Source organism: Haliotis cracherodii, unplaced genomic scaffold (genome assembly GCF_022045235.1).
Source record: "Haliotis cracherodii isolate W230 unplaced genomic scaffold, xgHalCrac1.p SCAF_30, whole genome shotgun sequence".
NCBI lineage: Eukaryota > Metazoa > Mollusca > Gastropoda > Lepetellida > Haliotidae > Haliotis > Haliotis cracherodii.
This window is the reverse complement of record NW_027266287.1, coordinates 2,680,770-2,696,099: the sequence shown is the minus strand read 5'-3', so window position 1 is coordinate 2,696,099 and position 15,330 is coordinate 2,680,770. Positions and strand designations below refer to the sequence as shown.

At 37.9% G+C, this 15,330-nt stretch overlaps 1 protein-coding gene across 1 annotated transcript; it reads right to left on the bottom strand.

Annotated features, from left to right (window-relative positions):
* Positions 1-612: 612 nt before the first annotated feature.
* Positions 613-9,626, bottom strand: LOC139477046 (glycoprotein 3-alpha-L-fucosyltransferase A-like). Its single transcript, XM_071259607.1, has 2 exons — positions 9,596-9,626; positions 613-2,368 (listed from the first exon to the last, which is right to left on the bottom strand). Exons 1-2 carry the CDS (start codon positions 9,604-9,606, stop codon positions 1,186-1,188), a joined length of 1,194 nt encoding a protein of 397 aa, XP_071115708.1. The 5' UTR covers positions 9,607-9,626; the 3' UTR covers positions 613-1,185.
* Positions 9,627-15,330: the final 5,704 nt, after the last annotated feature.

Sequence of the window (15,330 nt, the reverse complement as noted above, 5' to 3'; positions counted from 1 at the left end):
GCCAGGCATAGTGCCCTCACAAAATTGTTTCGCAATTTATATCTCCAAAGTTGCCGAAACTTGTAAAATACATCAGCTACGTCACAGTTAGACACTGATTTTCAGTATATGAGACTAACTTCTTTTGATAATGATAGCAATTATCCCAGTAGTTTCTCCAGATTCCCGATGGTTACTTATGTATCGATGGCTGAATGACAAGGGCAACGTCATGTTTGTTGACAAACGCTGAAAGTAGTCCCTACTTGACCTTTGATATTTGCATCTCAATCCGCATATGACCCCAACGGATATCGTTTTTATCAATTGCCTTTATCCTGCCGAGAAACTCACCTTTTATATGATAAAAGGCATTTACGTATTGTTAAACAGTGTGTATTTGCCCAATGTATTCATGCAATAAGATAGCAGAAATCAACGTCAGCAAAATGTGCTTTATATAGCTACTTTATGTCAGACATTTCTCACAATTATATTTGATGTAAAAAGTCAACGCTTGAGAATAACCAGTCTCGATAATCCGACGAAACAAATATATCCATTTGGCGCCAAAGGAAAAACAGAAAATTGATTCCCCTCCTTTTAAATCAATATCTTTTAAAAATTTGACCATCCTTACAGATGTTAGCAATAGAAACTGAAGATATAAAGGGTTAAATGTTACTGAAGGAAAAAGTACTATTTGTTTTGATGTTGAAAGGGAGTCATTTCATACTAAAATGTTTCATTAAATTCTGAATGTCGTCTTAACAATAGACACATTTGCCTCATGTCTACCCGTATGTTTTTACATGTTACAGGAAATGGGGAATATACAGCATAACATCCTCGTAACTCAGCTTTTACAAACGTACCCCACCTGGGACATCCCTTGTTGCTGTTTGGCTATTCTCTAAATACACGTACGTATGTTGGCATATTTTATAGACATATGATTCCTTAATCAATGATGTTTTAATCCCGACTGAACTGAACTGAACTTTTTTTACACTCAGGCCACTACCAGCGGCATCAGAGGTACACAGTTATTTTAACAACACAATACATATACATATAAATATAGAATATGTACAAAAACATCTTGGCCGAGCATGCATGCATATTTATACAGATTTATGGGTACTCACGAGCAAAGTCCCGATTAATGAGGTTTTTCACTGTGCATGTAAAGAGTCAAACTCTGGTTTAAAAGGGTTTTGTAGGATTTCTACAAATACCATCTTTCCACCATGGAATAATGTCTGGTATTGTTTTCGAGTGATTTTCAATGTTTTTTAGCTTCCTACAAATTTCACATAAAGACTCCTGTTCATAGTAGTGCTCAAGGAACAGAGATCCTCCAGGATCCGTGTAGAGGTACTCTTCTGCTTCATAATAATATTCCTCTTTGCGTTTAAGGATGTTGATGTACTTATCAGTATTGTTGTGTAGAAACCATAAGTACTCAGCCAGGTGCTTGGGAGACTTGAAGTCGTCAACGTTGATGTATGTACCTGGTGGAGCATCTCGACTGTAGTTACCGCCGCCACGAACCACGGTCACAAGGTCAAGGTTAAAGTTATTGAAAAACTTTTCAGTTATGTAGTCCTTACAATAATTATTTTCAAATCCAATGTAAAATTTGTAGGTTTCGTTTACAAGTTTTAGCCAATCCTTATTTTGTTCTCTGCGAAATGTCATTTTCCCACATAGGCCATAAATATCCACTGGAATGTGTTTCTGCAGTTCCTTGCCATACGCCATTCTTTTGCTCCAGTCAAGACAATTACTGACCATCCATGCAACCAATTTCGTCTTCTTCTTGACAATAGCACTATAGTTCTTCAGAGGCACTGTTCTTCTCTTCTTCAGTAAAGCATACGGCCTGAATATGTCAGAATCATGCCTAAAGGTCATGGTCCAGTTGAATGCGGACGACCATGGTTGTTTGTAAAAATCTCTGTCATCGGCAAACAGATAAGGTGGCTCATTGTTGTGAAAAATCCACACTTGGCCTGCCTTTCGAGGTGGAAGGGCGCCCTTGATGTACTGTGCGTTAAATATCACTGCATTACTGCTTTGCAGAAATGTTCTATTTCGAGTCACAAAACAATTGGATTGAGGGCAAGCACTTACAGGGACCCTGCTTGTGAGATTCATGGGTAAATATCTCGGTGTAAAGTACCAAAGGATTGTCTTGGGATCGGTTGGGACCACCTCGTTGGTGGCTCCAGGCCCCGTGTGCTGTAGTCCATTGAATGCTTTTTTGGAATTTTGGATGATTTTGAAGAGCAGTTTCCCTTGGGTATCACTTCGAGAAGTTACGTATAGTATTAAGATACACACGAGCAGCATTCCTCCACATACTGTGAACGCCCATCGATTTGCCCTGAAACAAAGAAGATTATATATGAATGTTTGTCCGAATCGTTCCTGTTTTAAGTTCAAACAAGCTTCATTTATAGTCGACTCTGTCGTTGGCGGAGAATTCTTATTAATATCGAAAGGGTTTTGTCACTTTTATTCTATTGTACAACACAAAATGGCAATGAATGTTATATTATATGTTCAGGCTTTGAAACACATATCTACCCTCTAGACATCATAACATAAAATTTGTATCCTATATTATCAATATTATGGAGCTGTACCACTTGTCGTTTGCATGAATAGGTCAACTTTGAATTTCATTCAGCTGAATCAATATAAACAGTAGATCGTTGTGTCGAACTCTGATGTGTCAGATTCACGGTCGGATTCCTTTAAACTTCTCATTATTTAACCTCTGATAAGTCAAAGTGGATGATGCTCTTGTCAATCACATTTCTTTGTCCGAAATGACAACTGGAAGCACAAAATTACCCTAAGAAGTCCGCCCATCGTCCATCTTCCATCATAATTATCTTGTCATCAGAAACCACCGGACAAATGAAGCTAAAACTTCACACGCTTGTTCCCACCAAATCAAAACAATGATCCCAATTTGCAGATATATCCTTGTCACTTTTCTTCAAATATAGGGTTCGTGATGCCACAATTTGTCCGATGTATAAAACTTTATGTACAACATTGATGGATGCATTTTATAGTTGACCATGGTCTAGCTCTAAAGGTTAATTTTGCGTTTTTGACAGATGTCTTACATTGATGGAATTCTCTTGACAACTGATAATTTCAAGGTCCATAATATCTTCTGTATCCTTAGTCCGTCCAAACTGGATTCAAACGCGGCAGGTTAGGAACATCGTACGAATGTCGCAAGTGAGTAACTTTTAGCAATTTATCAACATCCCCCGGCTCTCCTAATGATCTGTTTTCCATGACATGAATAATACCACAATCGTGCTCTTGGTGTCAATCACTAGGTTGTCTTGTTCAGACTCGATTATTTCCAGACTGTCGTCATATAGATGAAATATTGCTACTAATATGGGTACCACTGCTACTGATGATACTACTTCTACTGTAATGAGTGACGTTGTATATTTGTGTGGTTCACAAGGGGTTCAGTTTGGGTTGGGCGGCGTCATACTTGGTTGAGTTAAGCTAGCTGTCTGACGGGGAGAAGCGTGGTTGTAGGGTGATTGGAGTTGGCTTGGTGATTGATTAGTGGGGGCTGATCAACCTTCTGTTGTGTGCTAAAGTAGACAGTTTACTTGGAATTTTGTATTACTATATGAGGGCAAGTTATCTTATAAAAAAACGGGGAAGGAAAAAGAATTGGAGAGGGATATATATGGTATGACTGAACGAGGGCAGTTCAGCCAAGCATTATTCCTGGAGACAAAGTTAGACAAAAAGGACAAGAACTATGTGAGACTGAATACGTTGTGAATGTGATGTCAAGGAATCTGAGGTGACTATTATCTATATTGTACATTTGCCATATAGCTTTGCCTAAACAGATTAACTTTGTATATGAGTGTCTTACCCAGTAACTGAGAATTGTTGTGAATTTCCTTTGTTTTAATTATTAAATCTAGCTTTAAACTTCAGAAATTATTGTGAGATTCTTGTAATGGTTATTCGTGGTATTAGCAGGAACCCCTGCCGTTCATCCCACGCGTAACACAACTACTACTACTATAGTAATAATATAAATATAATATTCCTTCCACCTATACAGACCGCCTCCGTGGTCTAGTGGTAGAGCGGAAGGTCCGGGGTTCGATCCCCGACCGCGTCATACCAAGAGACGTTAAAAAATGGTACTTGTTGTTACCCTGTCTGGCGCTCGTCATTAAGGGGCTAAAACAAGGACTGGTCGGTTCGGAGTCAGTATACTGTGTCTGAGTGGGGTATTCATGTTCAACTGCGGCATGGTATCTCAGTGAGCTAGCACTATACATCGGCATCAGTCCGGACTATTACAAGCAGCCACACAAACACACACACACATGCACGTCACTATACAAGTGCAATTATCTTGGACGTGACGATAAACCCCATTTCACCTCACCACAGATAGGAATTGTTATCTTAACAATCACTGGGGATGGGTTTTACTTCACATTAGGGGTTGTGATTTTTACAATTGCCCAAATAATCCTGCTGAGTATTGGTGCTTAGTGATGTCACAAGGTAACATTTCATCATTAGAGGAAATTAGTAGTGAATACTTCATACCATGTATACAGGATATCTATACATCCAGGACTTCCTAAACAATCGTAAAATAACCGTGGGTATAGACCAAGCACTATGTCCCCTAGAAAATAGCACTCCCCAGGGCAGTATCCTCAGCCCCACACTCTTCAATAAAATGATAAACGATATATATGAGGGCCTAGCCCCTAAAATAAACACATCAAAATTCGTGGATGATGGAGAACTCTGGATCCGCACTAAAAGCATTAACATGGCCCAAAATTTACTACAAAAATCTCTTAATAAATACAACAATGGGCTGACAAATGGGGCTTCTCCCTTAACTCAGAAAAAACAACAGCAATAGTATTCAAACATAAAAACATGAAACCCGCCTCCCCAATGCTCCAGCTAAACAACCAAACAATCAAATTTCAAAAACAAACCAAATTCTTAGGACTTATTTTCGATGAACATCTCACCTGGGATGCTCACATCCAAAACCTAACAACTAAATGCAGTAAAGACCTAAACACCCTAAGATGCCTAACTGGGGAGCTTCCAAAGATACCCTCCTCTGTCTCTACATATCACAAATTAGATCAAAACTAGACTACGCCTGCGCCATATACAACACCCTAAACAACTCTCTATCTAAAAAACTTGACTCAATACAATATCAGACTCTCAAACTAATTACACGCACCCAACATGGCACTTCCTACACTTCACTTCAGGCCTTAACAGGAGAAATGCCACTAAGTCTAAGCAGGGAACAGCTAAGCTTAAATTTATGGGCCGCGTCCCAATCAAACCCTCTCATCCACAACTTAAAAAACCAAAACATCAGCCCCCAAAACCAAGCTCTAGTTCGTAGACACCCCTTACTTACCCCAATATCCCAAAGAATAACAAACTACCTAAATGAACACCAAATTAAAAATCTTAAACAAAACTGCAAACAATCAAATATCTTCACCCTTAAACTTAAAATACCCAAAATAGACACAACACTAGCTAGCCAAATAAATAAGCAAACCCACCCAAACATAGCTAAAACCACCACACCAGCATACATACACGAAAATTGGCCAAATTGGTATCACATTTACACGGAGGGATCTTCAGATCGACCTCCAAACACACAGGTTTCGGAGTCCATACCACACAGCCAACTAAAACCACACAATCCTTCCGACTCCCAAACAACCAATCAAAATTCACGGCAGAACTAATGGGCATGGCATCAGCCCTCCATAATCAAGAATCCAAAAACCATAAAAAAAATTCTAGTACTTACTGACTCCTTAAGTGGACTGCAAGCCCTCCAAAATACCAAAAACCAACCCAAATTAATAAATAAAATACTTAAAAGCTCCAGCGACCTAACTAAGGCAGACAAACAAATAACCTTCTTGTGGATACCCGCCCACGTAGGAATATACGGAAATGAAAACGCCGATAAAGCAGCTAAACTATCCCTCAAAATCCCAGAAATGAGCTTAAACTTACCAATCTCAAAATCAGAAATTAAAAGTGTAAACAAGCAAAAAATCACCAAAAATTGTGATTAACATATATCTAAACTTTTAATAGCTAAATCAAAAAAGTACTCAGCAAACCACTTTCCAAACCAAAAATTCTCCATCCATCAAAAAATATCGACAGAGTAATCACTTAACTCCAAACATGACACACCAACCTAAATAACCACCTAATTTTTTTTTTAAAAACACCACAGGTAACTGCCCACACTGCAAACAACTAGAAACCCCCAGAACACGCACTCATCCACTGCACACACTACCTAATGTAACACATCGAACCGCATTACAAACCACCCTCAATCTAAACAAGGCTCTCACTCTAGAAGCAATACAAAACCCACAAAATAAACTAGAAAACTTCAAAGCCTTAGGCGTATTCTCAATCAAAACGGAACTAATAAAACGCATCTAAAATCACAATAATCTACCAAATCAAATCACATAAACAAACAAACATCCACCATACCCAGCTCCCTTAGTTCTCCTCTCCAACCCCATCGGCATATATTCCAAATCTCAAAATTCCCAAATTCTATATAAGCAACCCCTAAAGCCCTCTCTTGGGTTGCACACACCACTTTCGCCCCTTTCGGAAACACATTAAATGGCCTGGCCAGGCCCGTGTACGAAATACACATCAGTCGGAAAGCGGTTAGAATTCATGTTTATCCGTGACAACTTCCCACTCACATTTTAGTGAACTTGGCTAGTGGTGATGAATTTTGTATATTCATATTATTATAAACTGTACATAAATATGTAATTTTATGTTAAATCATAAAATCCAAAGGGACTGTTCCCTACTCCCATCGATATCTTATTGAATGGTCATTAGTTTAGTTTATGGATCTCACTGAGTATATGTTTTGCGTATTGCATGCATGAAAGATGGGATTAAGGGAGAAAAGAAATATTTCCTGAACGTTTCCAATAACGAGTTGAAATGGCTGTACCTGTAGATGGCACCAAATCCGTGATAGATTTGACAGATCTCACAGCGTAACATTCAACATGATCATCACGTTGTGATCATGTCAACGTTTTTCTTAACTGTTTAGAAAAAGAGAAGAAATTTGAAGGGAACTGCATTGAAAAATGAGAGAAGAAATTTATAGTTAATGATTTATCAGAAAAGAACTCTCTGTTCAGTAAATAACAGTTGTTATTTTAGTACTTTAGTACTTTCAAGAGGAATTGTATATCCGCTTACTGTTGATATTTTTCAGATTAATTAAAACATATACTATATCAACTATAAATTTCTTCCGTGTGTGAATGCGTGTAATACTTGCTATAATGTTTCATCCCCGCGATCTAACGTTATAACGTTTCAGGTCATAGACATCCTCTTATACACAACAGATGCCTTCTGAACATATTATCTCTCCGCTCCAAAGCTTGTACTGTCTTAAAATTGTCTCTATTAATCTTCGGATGTTACTAGAACATACAAACAGTACCGTTTAACCCATATAAGGAATGTAGCAGTCAGTGGGTATGCCAGTTAGCTGACTTACTGTTGGTAATATCCGTTTTCCTATAGCAAATACGAGGATAGTAAGTAACAAAAATATACGATATACAACGAATATTTCCACAACTATCACAAAACCATTCGACACTGACGCCACATCAAAGCCCGCGGTAGACTGGACACATGTATATGCGCACTGGATAAACAAGATTCTTTCTTGTTGCATATCAAGGCATCAAGTCATCGGACATGGGGTTTTGTTATGTATGTGTGCCCAGTGTATCCACAGTTAAGTAGAATGATTCATATCTACAAAAATGTATATGCGTCAGTGTGGTTTATCAACAAATGTACTGAAATTGAACTTTATGAAAGTGCCAACAGGGATACTAGCGGTAATAAGACATAACTTTATTTGCTTTTCTGGTCACAGACCGTGACATATGAAGATCATACATAAATAAGTTTAAGTTACATGGGCAGCAGGCTAGATTATTTACATCAACAGTGAGACAACGTGGCTGTTCACATTCATTTCCAATATCCTCTTAGAATTAGTGATAAATGTTAGCGTCACACAAAAAACTTTCTCTTCATAATTCTTACAAAGTACCAAACAGAAAGTGGGGTGTTTGGAAATGGGACATAATCCTACGTGAAATAATAGGACATAAGTTGTGGTAACTTTTCTATCATAATTGTACTATCTAAAGCATTAATTTGGCGAAAGAAAAACGTTATATTTGTAGTCACCTGGGATGACTCACGTGGGCAAAACTTAAAACGAATATGTCCGCAAACCACAAACGATCACTATTAAAGGCGAATATTTACCGAAGTCATATAGCTGAAATATTGCTGAGTACGGCGTTAAACATCAAATCAACCAACCAACCGACGTATGCAGGTCGGCGGGATATGTTTATCCCAGGCAGTTGATCATCATTATTTTTGTTTAGAAAGACTCTGTCAATTATCCAACAATGATACAATGATACATTTTGCAAAATTTCTAATGTCCGTGTTCTCAACAAAATTAGATATTACTATATTTTGTACACTGGGTCAATTGGCCTTCATACAAATAATTCTGTCTATCTGTCATAACATAACATAACATAACATAACATAACATAACATAACATAACATACAAATAAATCTGTCTATCTGTTTGTCCGTCATAATAACATAACGTAACATGGCATGACACGACACGACACGACACGACACGACACGACACGACAAGACACGACATGACATGACATGACATGACATGACAAAAATTAACATACTTTATGAGATATGATATAATATGATATGATACGATATGATATATGATGTCAAAAGTTACAGAATGTAATGTAGTACAAGTTAATAATATACATGTGCTCAAGATATATATAAACATCCAATTCATTTGAATTTTCGCCATAACATATGTTGAGGTCACCTCCCGCTACAATGGCCGACGGTTGCTACAAAAACTGTTCAGATCTCCATAACACATGCAGCTGCAATCTAACTTGTCTTGTACGTGATGTCTCAGGAATACTCCTCTCTTTTTCATAAGAAAGCCCGGATATAACCGACAGAAAGTAAATTAACTGGACGAGCAACTGGTTATTACATTCCTTTTGTCGTCTGAACGATTCTGTTTATGGAGATATGTAACAGACATACTATCTTAATACAAAGGAAATCAGGCATAAGACAATGAGGGTGCCGAGATGGATTGTGTGGTCAGGCTGGGGGACTTGTTGACCGTATGTCATAATTATCGTATTCCTATATTGTTTGAATCTATGCCGTTTGGAGTAGACTTAAGTATTTACAGACCACGTCATACAGCTGGAATACTGCAGTTTTAAACAACAAGCAAAAATAATACGTACATTATCTTCATTCTCTAAACCTCTAAATGTTCAATATAACACTATTTCAGAAGAATCCTTCGAGTACATCTCTATTTCCAGACACTGACATGTTAGAAAGTCGAATCAAACTTACAGTTTCGCCATCGCCCTCTGCAATCAGTCTGAGTGCGGTATTGCATAACTATCCATAACTGATTCACGCATGCGTACAATTTAAACAACCACGTGACATATCTTCAACAAAGAACGTTTTATAAAGCAGTTCAACATCGATCAACACAGGTGGGCCTGAAATGGAATAATTTTCAGTATATTGCATAAGATCATAAATCTGTCTTGATTATTTCCCAATGTATCACCCAGTCATAAAACATTCATGCTCTTTGTTAAACAGTATATTTAAAACAGATACAGTATCGAAACAACCTTAAAGAAAACCGATAATTATGACAATAGAAACCATTTTGTTTAGTTTAGGTAGTGTTTTGATTTATTGTCTCTAGGTACACACGTAATTTGTGAGTTTTTGTGTCCTCGTTTTTGAGAGTATTCAAACGTGAGAGATCTTATTAAGTAATTACCTCTATCACCCCAGAAGACCTCCAAGAATCCCTCAGTACACCCATCCGGTCCAGGACTTCTCCCATTTTTCAGACATTAACTACTTCGAGGACCTCATCCTTCTTCAGTTTGACTTCATTTTTGTGACACAGTTAATAAATAGTTTTCGAACTAAATCCTTGACACATCGTGTTTAGAGTAGAGTTTCAAACTAAATCCTTCACACGTCGTGTTTAGAGTAGAGTCTACCATACAACTTGCTTACTTCCTAAAAAAAATATCCTCCTGTTGGTCCACGATGTTACCTCGATTTTCTTCTATTTATAGATTTATTGGGGTAGTTTCTAACTTTAAACGTAAGAAATATTTGGATGGACAAACGCCACCAAGAAGATAAAACGTTATCTCATTGGCAGTAGGCAGTGGCAGTCAGTATATAAAAACTACATAGGGCTCTTCTGTAAACTGATTTTGTTATATTTGCACAACATGCATATTTGTAAGGACTGAAATACCCCAATATGCTGCCTGCGTTATGTATCGCCTTGATGACATCAATGTAAACACATTGTCTTCTGGCATTCTGCATTAGGTGTACATTTTAGACACAGTCATTGTAGACAAATTCAGTGAAATTGAAATTCTTGTTTCTCTTTAATAAACTGTAAATCAGATCACCATCATGTTGCAAGAACATGGTTTAGGTAATTTTTCTTGTGTCATTTAACATGAATGTTGCCTAAAATCCATCCATGTCGCCTCAGTTTTTGTGTGTAATATATGTTGTATGTAACAATGTCACATCAAACACACACACGCACCACACACACACACACATCAAACACACACAAGCACTACACAAACACACACACACACGCACACACACACACAAACACACCAGACACATACACACAGCTCACATATGCACCGTACACATATCACACACATGCACATCAACTCTCGTACACATACATACATTCTGCCGAGGCTAAACCCCATTTCACCTCACCTCACCTCACCATCGCCACAGAAGAGCATTTAAAGCTGTTGTTAGAACGGGTTTGTTAATATTTTACGTCCGTTTCAGTTACTTTTCTCATTTTATGACCCATTTAGCAATACTCTCACCATATGATGCTTAAATATCGCACTGTCGTTTCACGTCAACAGCTGTCTGTAATTAATCGAGTAATTGATATCATCTTTGACCTGGCTAAGTGGGTTTTACAACTTTAATTCACAGATAATCTGTAAATACTCGTAGCTCGGAGGCTATTCTCTACATATACAGTAGTATGCCCTATAGAAAGAATCGAGAAGCCTAGGAGTTGGAAACTTGCTGATATGTTTGATATCAAACGACACCCGGCAAGCATGGGTTGCTGAAGACCTATTCTACCCGGATCTTCATGGGTTGCCTGACAATGATCTACGTCCTTGGGGCACGATACACTTCTGTCTCACACCAAAAGAAACAGAATCCGAAAAAATGCTTGAGACAAGAGGTAAACATGAAACCCTCTTCCTTAGAGATAAATATGTAATTGTTCGTTATTTGTTCGCATAAATTGACAGTTAGGACAGTTTCGGTTAGTCTTTACAACATAAAAACAAACAAAGACGGTTTGTATTATAGGCATTAAAGGTATGATATATTGGTATCGATCACGAATAGACAGCACATGCGTTTGCACGAAGGACACAACCTGCTCAGGACAACCTTGTTTCCTTGCAAAATGATCTGGTTGCTGCCTTAACAATCGATTCTACGGCAGATATTAAATCATTTATGCACCAGGTTCACATTTCCAAGACATATCCATCGGTACACAAATTAACCAGCTGCTAGGAGGTCGATTGGCATATTTACATGTACAATATAAGACCTTGAGGCTTGATCACACTGAACTACTATCATACAGAAACAATGCATATTTTAAAAACGGTGGATACATCATAACAAACAAACAAGCAAACAAATACTATCATTATGTCCCTAGTGTTACCTCTGTTTTGAACTTTGCGACATGAATGGCTATTTTTCAGCCTGCAGCAGTCCGGGTGTACGGCAACTGAGCTGCAGAGTGTTTCTGTATATCTTATCCATTCAATTAATACAACTTTCATTACTATTTTTTTCTTTTTACGCCATAAGAATCTGTTTTGGCAATATTCGCAGCTCATTATCCTCTGACGCTTTGAATAAGTAAAACAATGGTAAATTCGAAAACATCATGTAGACAAATAAAATAATATTTTAGTTAATTAAGAGCAACATTAATACCTGTGAACGTACTTGGAACACATCCTGCTTCCTCGAGTTCTATGCCACAATAATCCTCAACACTGCACGACTATCTCGCTGGTGCCATGGATCAATAGGGGGCGTTTTGCCTGTTATGTGTAACGGGCCCGTTTGCTATTGTCACAATGACTTACGATAGTCGAGGATTTAATTTGGAAGAGCTGACTGCTCGGTTATCACCTTGAAACAGAAAGAAGGCTGTTGAGTCGAGTAGTCTTTATTCGTGGCAGTTAAAATATATAGAGAGACAATTTTCAAACAACATTTAAATGTACAATTAAATATGATGAAATGACTTAAATGTTTTAATATAAACATTAGTAATCATAGACCTTGGATGATAATGATTATCTAATTCCGATTTCCATGTTAAGTAACATCAGTAACTTTAATTGGCATAACTTTTAAATAATCAAGATTTCGACTAACACCTAATTTACATAATGTATAATATAATGTATAATGCAAATTCAATAAATAATGCATTAATAATAGATCACAAACGTTATTTGGATATGTACGGTGTGGGGAGGGCGGATGGATTGAATGTTTCTGAACGTTAATGGTTATTTTAATAGATACGGTAATGTAAATACAATACGCGAATGGTGCATTAACAATAGACGTTTATATTCAGAGGCAATCTGTTGATCATGTGACCTTTTTCTTATCTGAAAAGGAAGTAGCTGATTGCTCGACGAACATTATAAGTTGTGTACAGTACACTACAACCCAAACGTTTGTAGTTTGCAGTAAAATTACGAATAATCCGCGGATAAGTCCAAGGATTTCAGCGAAAACTATTTTATTACTTTATTGCACTAATTAGGAGTTTAATGGGTCTATCACGCCGTCAACGCGTGTCGGGCCAGGAAATAGTCTCCATGCATACAATGTACGCTCTGGTGCTACACTGTTAATGGATTGCAGGTTCATGTAATGTTCGATAAATACATGGAATATATTCCTGCAATAATAATGCTCTAATTAAATATTCTTATTAAGATGCATATTTGTGATATGATCGACTTGCGTCGTTCCTGTCTTGTACAGATCTACATGTATACATGTATGGACTAGGATATACTTATGTAGTGGTTTGATGAATACCACTTCGACACTGGTTATATCACAGTTGATGTATGTACATGTACCTGAGTACAAAACACATATCATGTACATGTATGGAGGGACGTCCTGATTAGTGTGGCCACACAGTTAACGTTGATAACAATTTGAAGTGAATGACATTGAGTCCTACAAAACTGATTACTGTCCCCCGCCGCGCGAAAGCGCGAAGCGGGGGATAAAGTATTCACGACTGTCCGTACGTCCGTACGTCCCACCTGTTTGTTGCCACGATATCTCCAGAACTAGACACTGGTTTGTCTTCATATTTGGAATTATGGTGTATATACACACTCCGCAGACACCAGTCGGTTTTGGTGACCTTGACCCCATTTTCAAGGTCACAGCAGGCGAATATGCTTTTGGTGTTGGAAAACGGTGTTGCCGTGATATCTCAAGAACTAAACACTGGATTGTCTTCATATTTGGAACTATGGTATATATACACACTCTGCAGACACCAGTCGGTTTTGGTGACCTTGACCCCATTTTCAAGGTCACAGCGGGCAAATCTGCTTTTGGAGTTGGAAAACGGTGTTGCCGCGATATCTCAAGAAATAATCGCAGGATCGTCTTCATGTTTGAAACTATGGTGTATATACAGGCACCGCAGACACCAGTCGGTTTTGGTGACCATGACCCCATTTTCAAGGTCACAGCAGGCAAATATGCTTTTGGTGTTGGAAAACGGCGTTGCCGTGATATCTCAAGAACTAATCGCTGGATTGTCTTCATATTTGGTACTATGGTGTATATACAGGCGGGGGACATTTCGTCACTTTGTGACAAATACTTGTTATATACGCATTTGCACTGGACACAAATACAATTGCCATGTTATTTAGATAGAAACTATCTATTTCTTATGGATCTTTCTGTGCGTAGCATTTGCTCAGTGTCATTATGACATAACAGTAGAACGTGTACATTCAAACACGTTTTACACGTACTGCACATGGTATAAAAATCAGACAGACGGTCAGTAGGACAACTAATTATGTGTTGTGTACATCAGTTGTCGTCCGTGCATCTTTGTGTTTTTCTCCAGATATTAAACAGCGCATTCCAATAATGGTTTCGTAAAAATGTAGGGTGGTAGTTGAAGCATTATTTTGTCACGCTAAAATTAGGTTTGATGTCCCATTTGAGTACATTGTGAACCCTGTAATCTGGTGCATCTACATGTATACGTATCCTGTCGATATATTGCTGGACTATTTAATCACGCAGTGTATATCCATGTTATGTTCAGAACAAACCTACCTGTATATTGCCAATTTTAAAAAACACACACTTATACACCTGTTCTATATTTTTTTCCAATGGACATGGACCATTCAACTCGCTCGCAAAGGTCGTATACGACGTTAAAGTGAATACATTCGTAGAATGTACACACACACACACACACACACACACACACACACACACACACACCATGTATATGTACATATCTTATATCATATATGCTCTTAACTGCGCAATATTTATTCATGATCCAAGACATTACGCACCAGTGATATAACAGTTGGACTTGCTAAACCAATACAAGTATGAGCATGACGGATGCTAACTTGGAATGGATTGCCAATTCAATTTTCTCTTGTTTAAATTAAGCTGATCCAAGATGGCGTCTAGTTTTGCTGCGGATGATTCATCAGTCATGTTGTTAATTGAACTGCCATGATTGCAAGCAAGAGATTCTTTTCGTATTGACAAACGATTTAGCAGATGATTCTGATGATGATAAGAATATTACAAGGGCTGATTTAAAAGCAGTAAGAAAAATTGAGCAAAAACGAAATCGGAATGCGCCGTATTCGACAAGGTCAAGAGGCAGGTCCACGACTTTCGCTACACAGCCCGTGCAGTTT